The 19,202-nt window shown below is 41.2% G+C and overlaps 1 protein-coding gene and 1 non-coding gene across 2 annotated transcripts in view; one reads left to right on the top strand and one right to left on the bottom strand.

The window, feature by feature from the left end:
* The window catches only part of MYOM1 (myomesin 1), a 181,896-nt gene that overhangs the window by 148,750 nt on the left and 13,944 nt on the right, over positions 1–19,202 (top strand). Inside the window, exons 27-34 of the mRNA XM_055237126.2 lie at positions 5,561–5,697; positions 9,096–9,240; positions 10,296–10,355; positions 10,651–10,718; positions 13,737–13,850; positions 14,758–14,845; positions 15,860–15,898; positions 15,993–16,098. Of these exons, the coding sequence (XP_055093101.2) occupies positions 5,561–5,697; positions 9,096–9,240; positions 10,296–10,355; positions 10,651–10,718; positions 13,737–13,850; positions 14,758–14,845; positions 15,860–15,898; positions 15,993–16,098 (757 nt within the window). The remainder of the gene's footprint in view (positions 1–5,560; positions 5,698–9,095; positions 9,241–10,295; positions 10,356–10,650; positions 10,719–13,736; positions 13,851–14,757; positions 14,846–15,859; positions 15,899–15,992; positions 16,099–19,202) is intronic.
* On the bottom strand, positions 6,238–6,300 carry LOC129461466 (U7 small nuclear RNA). Its single transcript, XR_008650560.1, has one exon. It is a non-coding gene; the product is annotated as a U7 small nuclear RNA (small nuclear RNA).

The raw sequence follows: 19,202 nt of genomic DNA, 5'->3' as shown, positions 1-19,202 counted from the left end.
TGGATATATTCACTTATATGTCTTTATGCAAACTAATCTTTTCCTAAGTAAGATTGGCACTTAAAAGAAGAATCATACCTCTAAATAAAGACAATATAAAGACAGTGCCTACCATTTTCAACTCCTGGAAAATTGGGCAAACATGCCTTCGTCAGAAAAAGAATCCCTCTGAACTATGTACAACCCTTCAATAAAGCACCTTCTACATAAAAGATTAAATTCCACACTTGACACTAAGAGAAGAGAAGGAAGTCGGAAATGACCCTCGGAAGGTTCCACTGGCCAGATAGGGGGATCTCTTGCCATTAGTACCCACTGGCCAAGGTAGTGAAGCATCCGGAGAGTTACACCCTGGAGTTTGAGAAAACAAGTAGAAAGTGATAGTATACACTCATTCTTTTTGCATCAGAAATTTTAATACTTAAAATATAAATCCTCTACTAATAAATGAGTTTCAGGAATCCAGAAAACTATATTCCTATTCCAGACTACGGACAAACAGCCTTTGTATATTTATATATGTGCATTTTTCTAGGAAGAGTATCCTTCACTTTTAGTAAATACCCAGTGGAGACTGTAATTTAAAAACACACACACACTGCTCTAGAACGAATTGTGGACCTTCTCTTACATCTGCAAGGAGTGACTTGTTTAATAGTGAGGCTGAGTGCTGGTGATATTGGCCTCAGCTGTAATGTTCTCAAAACCAACTTTGGCTGGGCACAGTGGTTCACACCTGTAATCCCAGCACTTTGGGAGGCCGGAGTGGGAGGATCACTTGAGGCCAGGAGTTCAAGGCTACAGTGAGCCACGATCACGCTACTGCAGTCTACCCTGGGCAACAGAGCGAGTCCGTATCTCTAAAAACAAAAACTAACCCAACTTTGTTCAGCAAAGTAGCAGAGTGGAGTGCCCATGAGTGACTGTAGGGCGCAGACTTCTACATTCTAGGGAAGAACCCTCTATGCCACCATGTGGCATTAGGCAAGCCATTTCTCATCTGTATGCTTATTCACCATAAAACTGGAAAAGTAATATCATGAGTGAGGTTTCCAATGTTAAATTTGAAAAAGTTTATGGAAAGTACTAAAGTGTATTGCAAAGTGTTTGGCTTGGACTCTCTTTGTTCTGGACTTTTGACTCAAGCTGTGCGCCTGGGCAGCTCACTTTTATTTCTCTGTGCCTTGGTTTCTTTTCCAGGAATGGCTATCACATATATAGCCCATATAGAATATATATGGCTCTCCCATATAGAAATGCTGTAAGAGGGCGGGGTATGGTGGCTCACGCCTGTAATCCCAGCACCTTGGGAAGCCAAGGTGGGTGGATCACGAGGTCAGGAGTTCAAGACCAGCCTGACCAACATAGTGAAACCCCATCTCTACTAAAAATACAAAAAATTAGCCGGGTGTGGTGGTGGGCACCTGTAATCCCAGCTACTCAGGAGGCTGAGGCAGGAGAATTGCTTGAACCCGGGAGGTGGAGGTTGCAGTGAGCTGAGATCATGCCACCGCACTCCAGCCTGGGTGACAGAGCAAGACTCCATCTCAAAAAATAAAAATAAATAAAAATAAAATAAAATAAAATAAATGCTGTAAGAGATAATAAATATAGTATTGATGGATCCATGAACTATTTGGGAAAAATGTAAACATTAATTGAAACAGACCAGTGATCCCTGAACCTGCTGCCCAGAGCAGAAGTCTCCAAGCTACATAAGATGGTTGTACTTTCTACTCTCGAACACTGACAGAAATGGGGAGAAACAGCAGCACCTACTAATCTAGTCAGATAATAAACATTGATTAAGGGTCTAGACAACAACTAGTCCAAACAACATTTACATTCAGCTTAAAGAGTGGAGATGAGAGAAGATGGGGTGTCACTTTTGAGCTCAAGATGCCCTGGCCTCCCTGGAGTTTAGTGTTCATATGGACTTGGAGAGAGAATTAATCCAGGCAGTAGGCATTGCCTAATGTCGTTATCATTTATACTGAGATATTTTATCTTGCATAAACCCAAGAACTCTGATTATTCATGCTACGAGAGAGGGTAGCAGCAAACTCAGGTATCCTTTTATTAGAGACCCAGTGTCGCATTTTGGTAGAGAGAACCTGAGAATGTGATTAAAACTCTGACACGCGGCTGGGCAAGGTGGCTCATGCCTGTAATCCCAGCACTTAGGAAAGCCAAGGCGGGAGGATCACTTGAGCCCAGGAGTTCGAGACCAGCCTGATCAATATGGTGAAACCCTATCTCTACAAAAACACAAAAATCAGCAAGGTGTGGCAGCAGCTCCTCGGGAGACTGAGGCAGGAGGATCACTTGAGCCCAGCAGTTGGAGACTGCAGTGAGCCGTGATCATGCCACTGCACTTCAGCCTGGGTGACAGAGTGAGAATCTGTCACAAAAAAATAAATATAAAAATCACAAAATAACAAACTCTGACATGCAAATATCAGAGCCCCCAACCCAAGGGTGTTTTGGTTAACCCAAGGAAGCAACGTTTTTCAATACTAAAGCTCCAGCTCTTTTCTTTCCCTTACCACTATCAGACCAGTGAGGTCACAACATGAATATTTTCAGAGGTCTGGTGGTAGGATCAAAGTAGCACATGCAATTTCTTGATTCATACCCACTTCCTCTTTGTAAATGCTGGCATGTTGATGAAGTCGTTTTCTTGAGATTTTATAAGGTTTTAAACTGTCTTATTTCTTAGAGAAAGTAATAAAGAGTATAGTATTCCTTTATCCTTTGGCACAGTAAATTCTCCTATTTTAAGCTGTTTTCAAAATTATTTTGAAAACCACTAAACATGTGCCTTAAACCTACAAATAACATATTTCGCTGAGGCACATTAACTGCCAGAGAAAAGAGCCTAAGGAAATTTAGAGCTGAGTAGATGGAAAAAATAAAAATGCACAAAGCTAAAAATAGAAATCGACTGAGTCTATCTTGCCAGCATTGATACTAAATTGCAGTGTGGAAAGATAGCTTATTTGAATATATATCCGTACACCAAGAATTCAAGGTATTTTGGGGGGAGTTGGGGGGAGGGTACACTTTGGTATTATCAGCATGCTGCATAATAGCCCTTCATTTGCAGACACCGGTTGTTACCCCTCTTGTATACATGCACTATATGTGAGGAGACATGCACAAGCACGTATACATAAACATAGATATGTTGGTGTGTCCTCTTAGGTGTCAACATATTATATTCTAAAATCAGTGGTTGTAAAAATTAACCAGGTGTGGGGGCCCTCGCCTGTAATCCCAGCTACTTTGGAGGGTAAGGCACAAGAATCTCTTGAACCTGGGAGGTGGAGGTTGCAGTGAGCCGAGATCACGCCACTGCCTAGGCGACAGAGTGAGACTCCATCTCAAAAAAAAAAAAAAAAAAAAAAAAAAATGATGTTTCTAGGGTGTTGTAGAAGCAACTAGAGGAGGAGAGAGATAACAAAATATTAACAGCCAACATTAATAGAGCATTTATTATATGCCAGGCTCTTTATAGAGTATTTAAGCAGGATATATTATTTGAATTCCACAATGACCTTAAAAGGGTTGGTATTGTGGCGATTTGATTTTAGAGGGGAAGAACATGAGGCCCGGAGAGGTTAAGTAACTAGATCATTTGCACACAGCTGGTTAAACCCAGGTGGTCTGCCTCTGGAGCCTACTCCCCTGACCGTGATGTGGGCTATCTCTATGTAGGCACGGCCACATTTGCTCCGTGCCCACTGTGGACATTCAAGGCAGCCAGCATTCCCCAGACGATGTTCTCAGGACTCAGGGAGGACAGTGAACATTAAGGGAGCTGGAGGCTTCCAGGAGGGCCTGTTCCTCCTCCTCCCTCACTACTCTGGGCCTCTTAGGTAACCTCCTCACTCACATAGTAAGTTTCCTAGAATGAGGTCTCCAGATATTTTTAGAAGAAATTGTACTTTCTACTCTCCTCAAGACTTACCTGTAGCAAGCATGAGCGTCCTGTAAGGGAGAAGCTTAGCCTCTGCCCTTGCTGCCCTGGTGCACTCAGCCATCCTGCTCACACTGGAAAACCACTGTGTGGACAACCAGGACCAAGAGGAATACAGAAGAGAGGGAGTGACCCTGCTCTCAGCTCTACCACCCAGACGTGTTACCACTGTCTCCTGGGGTGCAGTTGAGATTTTGTAAAGAGATCAGTAAAGTGAGGGGAGGAAGAGAACCAACTTTCTTGAACACAGACCACTATTCACAGTACCTTAATGTGTTCTCTTACTATATTTACATGTGTTTGTTTGTTTATTTATTTATTTATTTGAGACAGAGTCTCACTCTGTTGCCCAGGCTGGAGTGCAGTGGCACAATCTCGGCTCACTGCAACCTCTGCCTCCCAGGTTCAAGCGATTCTCCTGCCTCAGCCTCCTGAGTAGATGGGATATAGGCGCCCACTACCACGCCTGGCTAATTTTTGTAATTTTAGTAGAGGTGGGATTTCACCATGTTGGCCAGGCTGGTCTCAAACTTCTGACCTCAAGTGATCCGCCCCCCTTGGCCTCCCAAAGTATTAGGATTACAGGCGTGAGCCACTATGCCCGACCATATATTTACTCTTCATAGCACATCCATGTTAGCAGGTGAGGGACACAAGGTCTAAAGGAGGAGAGTTAACTAGTCCAGATCTTGGTGGGACTCCAAAGCCCACCTTCTCTCCACCTTGAAACCCCCTCAGTAGATAACATCTGAGCCCCCTCTCAGTCCCACATTGGAATGAATTTATCACACTGAACTCGGTAGTGAATATGGAATAATGCAAAGAAAAGCATCCCTTGAAACTTGAAAAGGGTAGTCTTAAAATAAATACAAAGAAATATTAATTTACATTTGACATAAGTTTAGGAAGCTTCTAATTTAAAATACAGCACATGCCAACCAGATGAGGTGGCTCACACCTGTAATCCCAACATTTTGGGAGGCCAAGGAGGATCACTTGAGGCTAGGAGTTCAAGACCAGCCTGGGCAACATAGTGAGTCTCTGTCTAATAAAAGAAAAAATAAAACTAGCCAAGTGTGGTGGTACGTGACTGTTGTGTGAGCTACTCAGGAGGCTGAGGTGAGAGGATCGCCTGAACCCAGGAGGCAGAGGTTGTAGTGAGCTGAGATCATGTCACTGCACTCCAGCCTGGGCAACAGAGCGAAAACCTTTTGCAAAAAAAAAGAAAAAACACCAACCAAAAGCCACAGTAGAAAGTTACAGATATTGGCTACAAGTGCCCCTATGCCCCTAGAGGTAAGTTCATCTTCCTCATTTTTACAGTTGAGACAACTGTGATTCAAAGAGGATGAACAACTTGCTCTAAGTGACAGTCCCAGCGTCAGAGCCGAGTCCCTCTGTCTTTAATCTAAGCCTTTCCCTGCAACTCTCACTGCCTCTGGGCTTTGCAAGAAGCAGGTGCTACATTGTCATTTCCATTGCCTGGTTTTTGTTTTTTTTTTCTTTTTCACTTTTTGGAAAATGAGTACCAATATAATTGGTTACCAATATAATTACTGTGTTTATTTTTACTTTTCATAGCTGTCCCAGTTAAATCAGAGTTGGCAGTTGAAATTTTGGAGAAAGGCCAGGTCCGGTTTTGGATGCAGGCTGAGAAGCTGTCTGGCAATGCCAAAGTCAACTACATATTTAACGAGAAGGAAATTTTTGAAGGCCCGGTACGTTTTACACTGTTTAGACTTTTTAATGTATCATTGTAGAATACACTGAGGAAGCCTTATGTGGATGTGGATATGTTGTTATAAAAACCGCTGGGTGGTGGAGTGGGAGAGTTTAAATCCTTCTCACAAGTGAAAACTGTGAAATGAAAATACAGATTGACTATATCATATTATGCAAACTGGGACGCTTTGAGAATGAAAGGACAACAGTCATAAACAGTCATAAACCAAAACGGTCTCAGGCAAACCTAGATGTATGATCACCCATGAAAACAGAGGGGCTCCCCTGGGAGGCAGAGGAGTCCATACCCTAACCTGAATTCACATCATACTCACACTGGACATCCCAGCACAGACTTGATTCATTATATGAAGAATAGGCCTCTTGTCCCAATGGCTCTGAAAAATGCAATAAAAATACCTTTCATTGCTTTTCTGGCTAAAAACACAATACATCCTTATTGTAAAAAGCGTTAAAGACTCAGAAAGGACTAATCACACATTCTTACAGCTTTTCTTAATTTGGTGGTGGTGGTGGGGAGCCTTCCCAGCAAAAACCAGAAAGCCTGCTAGACAAATTCTAAAAGAGCTGTAACACTTCTTATGGCTTTCTGATGTACATATTGGTATATACTTTTTTAGACCTTTTTCTATACTTCTCTGTGTGTACGTCTGTTTGAGTCATATTTACATAGGTAATTATATATATATATAAAATATTCTTTCCTTTCCTTTTACCATAAACATAGTTTTTATAGACAGAGTTACAACATCTAAGCTTTATTTGTCCTCCCCACAGACGTCAGTCAAGTCAAGATCAGGCCAGTGCCCAGTAGTACTGAAGAACTGGGGGTTCAGGGGCTCTGACCATCTCCTATGCTATCATGGGTGTAAATGGGAAACTGAAAGGGTAGAGGAGGTGTGGTCTGTGGCCATTATTAGCAACCCCTTCCCTTTTCACTGAGATGTATTTTTAAAACACTTGAGGACTTGTTAGTGAAAGGGAAACGAGTACCATGAATATTAGGAGAGTATGCAGTATAGTCCTTTCCAGTGCATAGAGTAACTTGCTGTGGGGCCAGAACAAGTCACTCCTGACTCCTGTGTCCACTGCGACCCGTCTCCTCTCTACTTTCAAAATGTTCCCTTGACTGCTGTGATCACCACCTGGCCAGGGGAGAGGAAGGAAAAGTGTTGTTGGCCTCACTCATCACCCCACAGCCATTGAGTGAACATTCATGCGTTTGTGCATATAGACGTACTCCCCTTCACGTGTTCAAGCATGCACACATGTTGCCTTGAGAGTATGCAGCTGCTCTTAAAGTTTCTTAGAAAGAGAGTCTGAAGTAGTTTCTTGTTCAAGTGATTTATTGTTGGGGAGCAGGATAGGATGGGGGGATGCTAAGCAAAAATGTGATCTCAGTTGGAGACTGACTTCCTGCAGGGGAGGCTCGGGAGCATGAATTGCATCACAGAGTTCATCCCAGACCTGAGCCTTCATTCTGTGATATTTTATATATAGCAAAAGTTAACCAATTCAAATCCATCATGGAATTTGTGCTTGCATGCCTAGTGACTAAAACTTATCTTTACATTCTGGGAAAAAAAAAGTTGTCTAAACAATATGATAAAATAAGTATAGTCTAATAGGGCTATTTCCATTCATTAAGAGCAAATAGGGTGAGTCATGGTGGCTCACACCTGTAATCCCAGCAGTTTGGGAGGCCAAGGCAGGGGAATTACTTGAGTCTCAGAGTTTGAAACCAGCTTGGGCAACATAGTGAAACCTCATCTCTATAAAAAATTTTTAAAAATTGGTGAGGCACGGTGGTGTGTGCCTGTTGTCCTAGCCTCAAGAGCCTGAGGCCTGAGGCTTGAGTCCGGGAGTTCAAGGCTGCAGTGAGCTATGATTGCACCACTGCACTCCAGCCTGGGCAACAGAGCAAGATCCTGTCTCTAAAAAGAGAAAAAAAGAGAGAGTAAACACACTTAGAAGCATTTTTTTCATGTATTAGTTCAGCAGATATTTATTAATTGACTACTATATACCCTGTATGTGCAAGATGCCAAGGAGATAGCAATGAATGAGCAAGATACCAGCCTCTGCTGCCTATAGTTTTACATTATTCTACTCATTAAAAATAATGTAGGGCAGGAGCAGTGGCTTATGCCTGTAATCCCAGCACTTTGGGAGGCCGAGGTGGGCAGATCACTTGAGGTCAGGAGTTCAAGATGAGCCTGGCCATCATGGTAAAACTCCGTCTCTACTAAAAATACATAAATCAGCTGGGTATGGTGGCACACACCTGTAGTCCCAGCTACTCAGGAGGCTGAGGCAGCAGAATCACTTGAACCTGGGAGGCCAAGGTTGCAATGAGCCAAGATTGCACCACTGCACTCCAGCCTGGGTGACAGAACAAGAATCTGTCTCTAAATAAATAAATAAATAATGTAATCTGGAAGGTAATGTGAGAGTCTAAAGACAACTTTTTGACATTTTGTGACTTGGGGTAACAAAACTTTATTTAGATTTAAGAAACTAAATTTCAGACTTTTTAGTAATCTATTCTGGTCTAGGTCATAAACTCCACATAATATTTCCCTTTTCCTGGGTATAAGAATATAAAGAACTTGTTCAGTTGTGAAGAAATTTTATTTAAATTATTAGTCTAATTTTTAATGTTTAATTTGTTTATTTTTAGATATAGTCTCCTTCTGTTGCTCAGGCTGGAGTGCAGTGGCACAATCATGGCTCACTGTAGCCTTGACCTCCTGGGTTCAAGAGACCCTCCCATCTCAGCCTCCTGAGTAGCTGGGATTAAAGGTGCACACCACCATGCCCAGCTAATTTTTCAATTTTTTTTTTTTTAGACGGAGTTTTGCTCTTGTTGCCCAGCCTGGAGTGCAATGGTGTGATCTCGGCTCACTGCAACCTCTGCCTCCTGGGTTCAAGCAATTCTCCTGTCTCAGCCTACCAAGTAGCTGGGATTACAGGCGCATCCCACCACACCAGGCTAATTTTTGTGTTTTTAGTAGAGACGGGGTTTCATCATATTGGTCAGGCTGGTCTCGAACTCCTGACCTCAGGTGATCTGCCTGCCTCAGCCTCCCAAAGTGCTGGGATTACAGGTGTAAGCCACTGTGCCCAGCCTATTTTTCTATTTTTATGTAGACAAGATCTCGCTTTGTTGCTCAGGCTGTTCTCAAACTTCTGGCCTCAAGCAATCCTCCCACCTCAACCTCCCAAAGTACTGGGATTACAGGCATGAACAGGCACTGCATCTAGCCTAAAATTATTGTTCTTTGGGGTTTATTTTTATTTCATCAAGCTTATTGTCATCCAAGTAAAATATCTGCCTCAGTGATTTCTCTGTCATTTTCTTTTCACACTGAAGAAATATAAAATGCATATTGACCGAAACACTGGCATCATTGAAATGTTTATGGAAAAGCTACAGGATGAGGATGAGGGAACGTACACCTTCCAGCTTCAAGATGGAAAAGCAACTAACCATTCTACTGTTGTTCTCATTGGAGATGGTAAGAATTCCGTGGAACACTAACCAGCAGGCTTTGATACTCCCTTCAATCTAAATACCTGATGGCACAAAAGTTGTCATTTGAAAGGTAGTAGGAATTGTTTTTTAATTGAATTCTAATGTTCAAAATACAATTTTCAGCTGGGCGCGGTGGCTCATGCCTATAATCCTAGCACTTTGGGAGGCCGAGGCGGGTGGATCACCTGAGGTCAGGAGTTCAAGACCAGCCTGGCCAACATGGTGAAACCCTGCCTCTACTAAAAATACAAAAATTAGCCAGGTGTGGTGGCGTGCACCTGTAGTCCCAGCTACTTGGGAGGCTGAGGCATGAGAATCATTTAACCCGGGAGGCAGAGATTGCAGTGAGCCAAGATCGCACCACTGCACTCTAGCCTGGACGACAGAGTGAGACCCTATCTCAAAAAAAAAAAAAAATACAGTTTTCAGTTAATACTTTACATGGTATTTTATTTCATAGAAATGAAAGTTAATTTAAAGGAACACCAAATTTATCCCTAGCCCACAGGCAAGACTGCATTTAAATACTTTCATATATAAACAAATGTATATTGCTAAAATTCTCCAGTGAGGGAGATTGCAATACAACAAAGACTGTATGTGTCTCAGAAACAAACCATGAGACTGTTTTGCCATGTGTACTTACTGTAAATTACTAAAATTGAGAAGAAAAATATGCAACAGTAGTGCCCGCCGAATCTACTAATCATACATTGTAACTGGATTGTAGTAAATCAGCTGCTCACTTACTACCACCCAGATTTAAAATGTGGCAGTTACAAAGGCAATGGAACGGCTGGCCAGATCTCTGTATTTGCAACAGCCAATATTATTTCACTGTTTCCTAGCTTTATGACCTTGTACAATTTATTTAACCTTCCTAAGCCTATTTCTTCATCTATAAAGATAAAAAATGAGCAGGGTTGTCACAATGTATGAGTGTTACAATAATGAATATAAATCACTTTGTGCAGTGGCTGACATGTGCATTTATACCACCCAACTCAATTTCACACTTCCTTGTTTTTCAATTTGTAGTTTTCAAAAAGCTCCAGAAAGAAGCTGAATTCCAGCGGCAAGAATGGATCAGGAAACAAGGTAAAAATAGGCAGTGGATAAAGAGAAAATTTTTAATTTTTTTGTACAAAATATTCCAAGGTTATTTCCATAGCAAATTAAAATGAATATTATTGATTATGTTAATAATGCCTAGTAAATTAAAATAATTAAAAATATTTACTGTTAAATATGTAGACATTAAAATATTTAAAAGCTAAATCTAGAATTTTAAAAATTTGACTTCAGATGTAAATCACCTTAGGACTTAAGTATGAGCTTTGATTTTGCATTTGTGATAAATAGAGTAATTGCTAATGTCATTAAAATTTTATAGGTCCTCACTTTGTTGAGTATTTGAGCTGGGAAGTGACTGGTGAATGTAATGTACTATTGAAATGCAAGGTAAGAGGTAGATAAATTTTTAATATTTGATTCAAGGGAAATAGAATGTAGAGAAGAGGAAGCTCAATTTTTCATCTCTTCCATCTGAGCCAAAATGATAAGTGGGACACATATTTACTGTTCAATGTTACTGTAACCATTTGTTGATAAGAAAGATTTAAAATAAAATGACATAAAATATGAGAAGGCAAGGTGATCATTCCTGGTCACTACTCATGATCTAGTTAGTAACACCCTAGACTTATCTAATTAGTAATCTCCAAAGACTCTCACATTGTTTTTGTTTTAAGACAAATCTATATTCTAAGTCATAGACCTATTCCAGAATCACTCCAGCTGCAATGTTTCGTGGACCTTGCTATATAAATTGTGAGGCTGGTGCAACAATACCCCTGGGTGTTCCCCAGCTGTGCCACTGACTCCAAGCCACTGTGCTGTCTTGAGGGAGACATGTGGAAAAGAGTTGGCAGCTCACAACCAATTGTCTTACTAAGACTTTGGAAAGATTCAGGAAAAAAAAATTCTATATAGCATTCTAAACAAGTTTGTACTTTAGCATGTGATGCGTAGCTGAGTGAGTCATCAGAAATGTTTTGAGTAAGGAACGGGTGGGTGAGGTTGGAGCGTGAAGGTGGTGCTGGCTGACAAGGACAAGTGGAAGCGTAGGTGTGGCATTTGGTCTGGATTTCACAATTGTCATGATAAAAGCCAGAACCCAAGTGCCCCAGTGTCTACTAGATCTGATAAACTCAAAGAAACAGCAGTCTATCAGAAATACATATAAGGAAAATCAATTCTAGGTTTTAACCTCGCAGGAAATGGCAATGCTGCTTGAAAAACTCTTTCTCAGGCAGCAGCTGAAGCCCTCACCTCTCTCATCCCAGCTGCCCTGTCGTGCTGTTCCCCACTCACTTCTTCATTCGCATGGCCCCTCCCTATAAGCCATCCCTTTTCTAAAGCCCACACCTCCCTTGCCTACTGCGCTTGCTGTTTCCCTCTGCAGAGGAGCTCTGGTGTCCTGTGATGGCCTCCTCAGGACAATCAGCCCCATACCCAGATTCTGAGCAACCAAGGGCAGCCTGGAAATGGATTGTGAATATTCACACAGTTCGTGCTTATGCTGTCGTTCCAATGCCTGGAATGACGTTCTTTCAGCTTCTCTGACAAAATCCTTTCCCAGGCCCAGCTCAGTCATCTCTAGAAGGCCTCCCGCTTCCTCTGTCTTCCCATAGCTGTTTGTTCCATTACTGTGGCAATTCCTGTAAATTTAGCCACTCACTTGTCGCATTACAGTTCATGGAGTATGTGCAGCGAATCATTCAGACTCACTGGAGTGTCGTGGGTCTTGCTTGGCGCTAGTCTACTAAAAAAAAAAAAAAAAAAAGTAGGAGGGGCAGGGAGCGGTGGCTCACGCCTGTAATCCCAGCACTTTGGGAGGCCAAAGCAGGCAGATGACTTGAGGTCAGGACTTCAAGAGCAGCCTGGCCAACATGGTGAAACCCCGTCTCTACTAAAAATACAAAAATTAGCTGGGCGTGGTGGCGGGCACCTGTGGTCCCAGTTACTTGGGAGGCTGAGGCAGGAGAATCACTTGAACCCGGGAGGCTGAGGTTGCAAGTGAGCCAAGATCATGCCACTGCACTCCAGCCTGGGCGATGGAGTGAGACTCTGTCTCAAAAAAAAAAAAAAAAAAAAAAAAAGAACGTAGGAGGAACCCTAGCTTGCACACTGGGGCCTTCCTCTCCCTCAGGGGTCCACATGTGGACCTTTGCCACCCCGGACAACAGAAAGCTCAGATGCAAGGAGACAAGATGCACTTTGGGCAGGTGCAAGATGGCGCCATGGCTTTAAAAAAAAAAAAAGCCCAAAAAAACTTCATGCCCCGAGGAACTAGTATCTTTTCTAACAACTGCCTAAACAGAGCTTCCAGGATCCACACAAGGGATGTGTCCAAATTTCATGAGCAATGTACTCAGCAAAGCCCAAAGCTGCAGAGTGCATTTCTAGTCCTCCGGGTCCAGACGCAGCTTTCCAGTCGAGGTCATTTTTATCGTAAGCAATGTCAGCTGGTAACACACTTTCTACAATTCACGAACCAGTTTCCAGGGTCATAAAGAATGATTGTGTGTAGTGGTTTCACTACAGTTACTAGGGTGGTTCTTATGTTTATTTATTAGCTGAAATTGTTTCACACTGTAAAACCTGTATATTGTCACGTATAATGAGACATTTTCTTTGTCTGTTGGTTTTATAGTTGTATTTTCTCTTTGGGGAATGGTATGTAGCTTTCACTTATTATTCAGTGGGGTCTTTGAGATGGTTCTCTTGATTTGTAGAAAGTCTTTACTTTTTCATACAATTTGAATTGTACAATAAATACATGAGAATATTCTCCTTTGTAAAAAAAAATTCAAGCATTATAGATGAAGCTTAAGATCCCTTTAACCATATGCAGTTGTTTAGTCCATTTGAAATAGATGATATGATGAGAAGATAAGTGTATCTAAGTAAGTCTCCTCAAAATTGCTAAGTAATTAATTTACTTAGCATGCCTCCCCTCCACATATATTTGTAATGCTTCATTTATCTTTTATTAAATTTTAAGATATAGATTGCGGCTTACTCATTCTGTTCCTTTAATAAAGCCATTTGTTTTTGTAACACAGCTTGTATTTTAATCTGATGGGATTTTTCTTCCTTTGGTTTTGTGATTTCTATTTTCATTTAAGTATTATGTCAGTATGAATGTATCTATTCTCTCTTTTCTTTCCTGATTAAAATCAGTTTTCACTACTGGAAATAGAGATGCTATTGATTTAGGTTTATTCATTGGTGTCCACTTGATTCTAAACTCTTTTCTCAATTAAAATAGCTTTCAATTGATTACTTTAGAAATCTATGTCTTCTCACTCCACGTTCAGTGCTTTTTCTTTTATATCTTGCTGCATTAAGAACTATTTAACTTCACAAGAGTACATTTCCTTATTTTAAGAAAAGTAATTATCGTTTTTCTCTTAGGTGGCAAATATTAAGAAGGAGACTCATATTGTGTGGTACAAAGATGAGAGGGAGATATCAGTGGATGAAAAGCACGACTTTAAGGATGGTATATGTACCCTGCTTATAACAGAGGTAGGCAATTATAAATGTAAAATGTAATATATTAGCTCTCTACCCTCTATTTTACCCCAAAACAGTGACTAGATTCTGTATTCCTTTCATGACCAGGGGATTAATATTAGCTTACTTCCAACTGCTGTAGGAACACAAAAGCTTCTCTAGCCTTGTGATGTGTGTGGATTTGTTAGGTAGCAAACCAGTATCAGCTGAATGCCACAACTCTTGCTTTTCTAAGTTGCTTTTATCCATATGTGGGCAGTGAAGTGGATCATTCTTCATTTGTACTTAAGCCTCCTGGTCCTAAAAATACAGAGACATCAGACATGGTATTCATTTAAGGATAGATTTTTATCTACTTCTTGTCTACAAGAGCACAGCATTTAAATATATCACTATAAAACTAGTGATAAATTTATTAAAATTTATCATTTTAATAAATGAAGGCAGAGTAAAAGGTAAGGATGTTAAGCCTCATATCAATTACAGCCTTAGAAGGTAAAAAGTCAGGACTGCTAGCTCGCTGGTCAAATTATTATGGAGAGGTGCCTCTCTGCATCTGTGAACAGTTCACCACTCACAAGTTAGATGCTTGTTCAAAGAGTGTTTTGATGGCAATTCTGTAAATCAAGGGCCTTTAAAAATGCAGATAGCAGGTGAGGTGCAGTGGCTCACATCTGTAATCCCAGTGCTTTTGGTAGGCCAAGGCTTGAGGCCAGGAGTTCAAGGATACAGTGAGCTATAATCATACTTCTGCACTCCAGCCTGGCTGACAGAGTGAGACCCTTGTCTCAAAAAAAAAAAAAAAAAAAAAAAAAAAAAAAAAAAAAAGAAGCAGCAGAAGAAACAGAAGAAAAAAAAATCACAGATACCATGCCTGGGGCTACGAAAGGTGCAATGTGGTATATCTATTCCTCCTTAGTTTTCCAAGAAAGATGCTGGGATTTATGAAGTTATCCTGAAAGATGACCGAGGAAAAGATAAGAGCAGACTGAAGCTTGTGGATGAAGGTCAGTCCACCAACTGCTGGGGTCTGTCTTGTGTGTTTCTGCATACAGCTTACCAGAATGATGATTGAGGCCAAGCTGACAATTGAAATCATGATGATTTTTTTTGTCCACAGATTTTGGCTTAATTGAAATTCCAACAGAGTGAACTGTTTTATTCAAAAATACCTCACTTCTAGTCATCTTCGAAATCAGAAGTGTATTTTTGATCCTTAGAGAATTTATAGTCCAGAGTCCACAAGAGATCTGTTTTCAATTTAAATCATTTTTGTTTCAACTCTATAAAAATGTTCCAGGCTCAAAAACTTCTGTGAGAAGCATGACAAAAAATAGTCCACTCTAAAGGTAGCAAGCAAGATTTATATATGAAATGTGAAGCCTTGCAGTTTTTAGCAGAGCAAGAAAGCAAATTCCATTTTTCAGAGACTACTAAGGACAAATATATCATGATGATGAAAATCTACATGGGACCCCCAAACTTACAATTTTGTTCCTTAACAAGATTTTTAAAATAATATTGCTAACAAATGGCAGAAGTCTGACTAATTTCACCTTCCTACTTTGGGTGGAAGTGGGGCTAAATGTGTTTATTGGCAAAAAGCATTATCAGGCTGACGAAGGCCAGGAGACCTACATGGTTAATTCATTATGAATCGATGACACGGATAAGAAAATGTCTTCTAATGTAAACTAAGGCTTCCTGGGAATTAAGAAGAAAGAGAATCCCAAAGCCAAGCACCTTCCTAGAAATCTCTTGTGGCCCTTTCTCTAGAATGTAAATATGGCGATTGTTCCAAAGAATTCAAGGGAAAAAAATCAAAATAAGCAGGGGTCTTTTAAAACCTGATAAAATTGAACTATTTCCTCAAAGAATACTCATTATCAGTGGGTCAACAAATTCACCTTGTTTCCATTTCCTTTCATCCAGAAACGGAATTTTTGAGATCTAAGAATTTGAGATTTAACCTTACATTGAGAATTTTTATGCTAGTTTTGGCTCTGAATCTCTCTCCACAGCCTTTAAGGAACTGATGACGGAAGTATGCAAACAAATAGGTGAGTTAAACATTTCACACCACGACAATGCTTTATGATCCTCCTGCCAGGAGGGGCATGCAGATGCATGAAATATGCTATTTTCTTCTTTCAGCTTTGTCTGCTACAGACCTGAAAATCCAGAGCACAGCCGAGGGCATCCGACTGTACTCTTTTGTAACTTACTACGTGGAGGATTTGAAAGTTAACTGGTCCCACAAGTAAGTAAATGGGAACTTACTTGCTGTGTAGAAATTCTTTCCCTGCCAGCTGCGGTGGCTCAGACCTGTAATCCCAGCACTTTGGGAGGCCGAGGCGGGAGGATCATTTGAGGTCAGGAGTTCGAGACCAGCCTGGCCAACATGGTGAAACCCTGTCTATACTAAAAACACAAAAAAAAAAGAAAAAAAAAATGAGCTGGGCGTGGTGGTGGACACCTGTAATCCCAGCTACTGGGGAGGCTGAGGCATGAGAATTGCTTGAACCCAGGAGGCAGATGTTGCAGGGAGCTGAGATTGCACCACTGCACTCCAGTGTCAGAGTGAGTGGTGTCAGAGTGAGACACTGTCTCAAAAAAAACAAAAAAAAAAAAAAAAAAGAAAAGAAAGAAAGAAAAAGAAATTCCCCACTGGAAGAGGGGAGGATAGGGAAAAATTTTTTCTGTTCTTCTCAAGTAAGGAGTCTTCTTAATTCTCAAGTCTGACATTGGTGAGCACAGGAGAGAAACATCCAAGGCATTCTCTTACTGTGAGGTTAGCTCTTTCCCTCAACATGTACGTACTGAGGCCAGTCATAGTTACAGTACATCTTTCTTTGTGATTTAAGAAGTATCATAATTCACAGACATCTCTATAATGCAGCCTCCACCTCCAGACAGTCATGCTTGGGCTCTCTCTGCTGTGCCAGGCATCTGGAGCCACATTCTTACCTTTCTCTCTATACACACGGTTAACACATGCTGTGGTCTGGAACAGAAATGAAGCAGTGTGCACCAGGAGGCACCAAATTTCCCACGATATGAATGAATGGGCATTCACCAAAGAAGCCTAATTCAATGAGTGTGCAAGATTATTGTTGTTGTTATAGCACCTGGCAGAGTGAGACATTATCATGTTTCTAGTCCACTCTCAGAAGGCTTTGGAGATTTCAAGGTGACTTTGGGGAAGGTGGGTTTGAACCTCTGTGCAGTTATACAGGGACTCTATTCAAGTTCACTTCTGGGATTCCAAGAGCTGAAATCAGTTTCCAAATCAAACCAGGCCTCCCATTTACACTCTTGACAGTGTCCTTAACCTCTGTGCTTCCTTAAAATATCCTGAGCTGAAAGAGAATGGAGGCCTGGCATAGATAATCTGATGGAGTGTAGCCACCTTCAGTCCAACCTCAGGATGCAAATGTTCCAAACTGCAAATGTTCCTAGGAGCCCCACTGAGAAGAAGGTCAGATGGCATCCCCAGGAGGGTGCAGATAATAAGTTTCCTTACACTGTACCCTCAGTGGCATTGACAGTATGGGGGGCACTGCTCAAAGCCCTTTACGTATGTGAATTCATTTCACATTCACCACTCTACGTGGTAGGTGCTCCTCACTTGAGGGATGAGGAAGCTAGGGCTCGGGGAGGTGACCTGCCTAAGGTCACAGAGCTAAGAGGTGGGTCAAGGCTGAGCCTAGGTGAGTGGTGAGTGACGGAGCGAGCATGACCACCTGAGCTCCGCCTCCTGTCAGATCAGCTGCAGCATTAGATTCTCATAGGAGTGCGAACCCTATTGTGAACTGCTCATGCGAGGGATCTAGGTTGTGCGCTCCTTATGATAATCTGATGATAAATGTTATGTACTTGAGTCATCCCAAAACCCTCCCCCGACCTGGTCTGTGGAAAAATTATCTTCCATGAAACCGGTCCCTGGTGCCAAAAAGGTTGGGGACCACTGGGCTAGATTGAACAGTTAGCCAGAGCCAGGTCCCACAAAGCAGCCATTTGCGTTTTCTTTAAGATGACTTTACTGTTATATAAAACAGTGTTTTCGTTAGTATTATGATTTATTATTTCCTGAGTCATAAAAATGAGAATTAGTAAAATTCCAATGTAGAATGCTTGGGGCTTATTCCTTTGTTCTGTTTCTTTCAGAATACATTTTAGGAAAGTAATTATAAACTAAAATAGATCAAATTCCAGGAAATTCCTCTGTGGCATCTAGGACATTCTAATATATCAGTCTGAAGAATGAGAGAAGTAAAATTCATTGAATCATCAATCAAAAAGCTTTATATCTTCTCTAAAGGAATTACTTGTTCAAAAATGAGAACACTGAAAGTATGTTTTGAGGAAATTGCTATTAGACCAGCAAAGCATAAGTATCTTAATTATTTGGTCTAGTCAACCAATTGTGTCTCTTGTGTTTCCGCGTGCCTATGACATTCAGAGATAAGGATGATCTTTGCTGTCTGTATGTAGCAGAGAGGGAAAAAAAACCCTTGAAATGGATTTTAGTCTTCACTTTGCTCCTGTCTTCCCTTATGATCTTAGGCAGGTCATTTAATTTTCTGAATCTCAGTTTTCTCTTATATAAAATAGGACCAATAATACGTATTCCATCAGAAGCACGTTACAGATGTAAGGTACCCTTATCCATGTTACCCAGAGATTAAAGATTTAAAACAGATTTATTATAGCAAAGCAGAGGACAATCTATCTGTTTAACTCTCTCTCTCTTTTTTTTTTTTTTGAGACGGAGTCTCATTCTGTCACCCAGGCTGGAGTGCAGTGGCGTGATCCTGGCTCACTGCAACCTCTGCCTCCCAGGATTAAGCAATTCTCCTGTCTCAGCTTCCCAAGTAGCTGGGATTACAGGTGTGTGCCACCATGCCCGGCTAATTTTTGTATTTTTAGTAGAGACGAGGTTTCACCATGCTGGCCAGGCTGGTTTCGAACCCCTGACCTCGTGATCCGCCTGCCTCGGCCTTCCAAAGTACTAGGATTACAGGCGTGAGCCACCGCGCCCGGCCCTATTTAACTCTCTAAGACACATCTATTGCTCAGGCTAAAATTTGTGGGGTACAGATGGATTTCTTTACATTTTATGGCATCTTAATTTTTAATATCTTTTTAGATAAATAAATAATGTTATTTAGGTAGGAAATTTTTTTTTTTTTGAGATGGAGCCTCACTTTGTCACCCAGGCTGGAGTGCAATGGCGTGATCTTGGTTCATTGCAACCTCCACCTCACGGGTTCAAGCGATTCTCCTGCCTCAGTAGCTGGGACTACAGGCACGTGCCACCATGCCCGGCTGATTTTTTGTATTTTTAGTAGAGACAGAGTTTCA

This window comes from Symphalangus syndactylus, chromosome 1 (genome assembly GCF_028878055.3).
Source record: "Symphalangus syndactylus isolate Jambi chromosome 1, NHGRI_mSymSyn1-v2.1_pri, whole genome shotgun sequence".
In the NCBI taxonomy this organism is placed as follows: Eukaryota; Metazoa; Chordata; class Mammalia; order Primates; family Hylobatidae; genus Symphalangus; species Symphalangus syndactylus.
The sequence above is the reverse complement of the archived record's forward strand: the minus strand, read 5'-3'. Positions and strand labels throughout refer to the sequence as shown.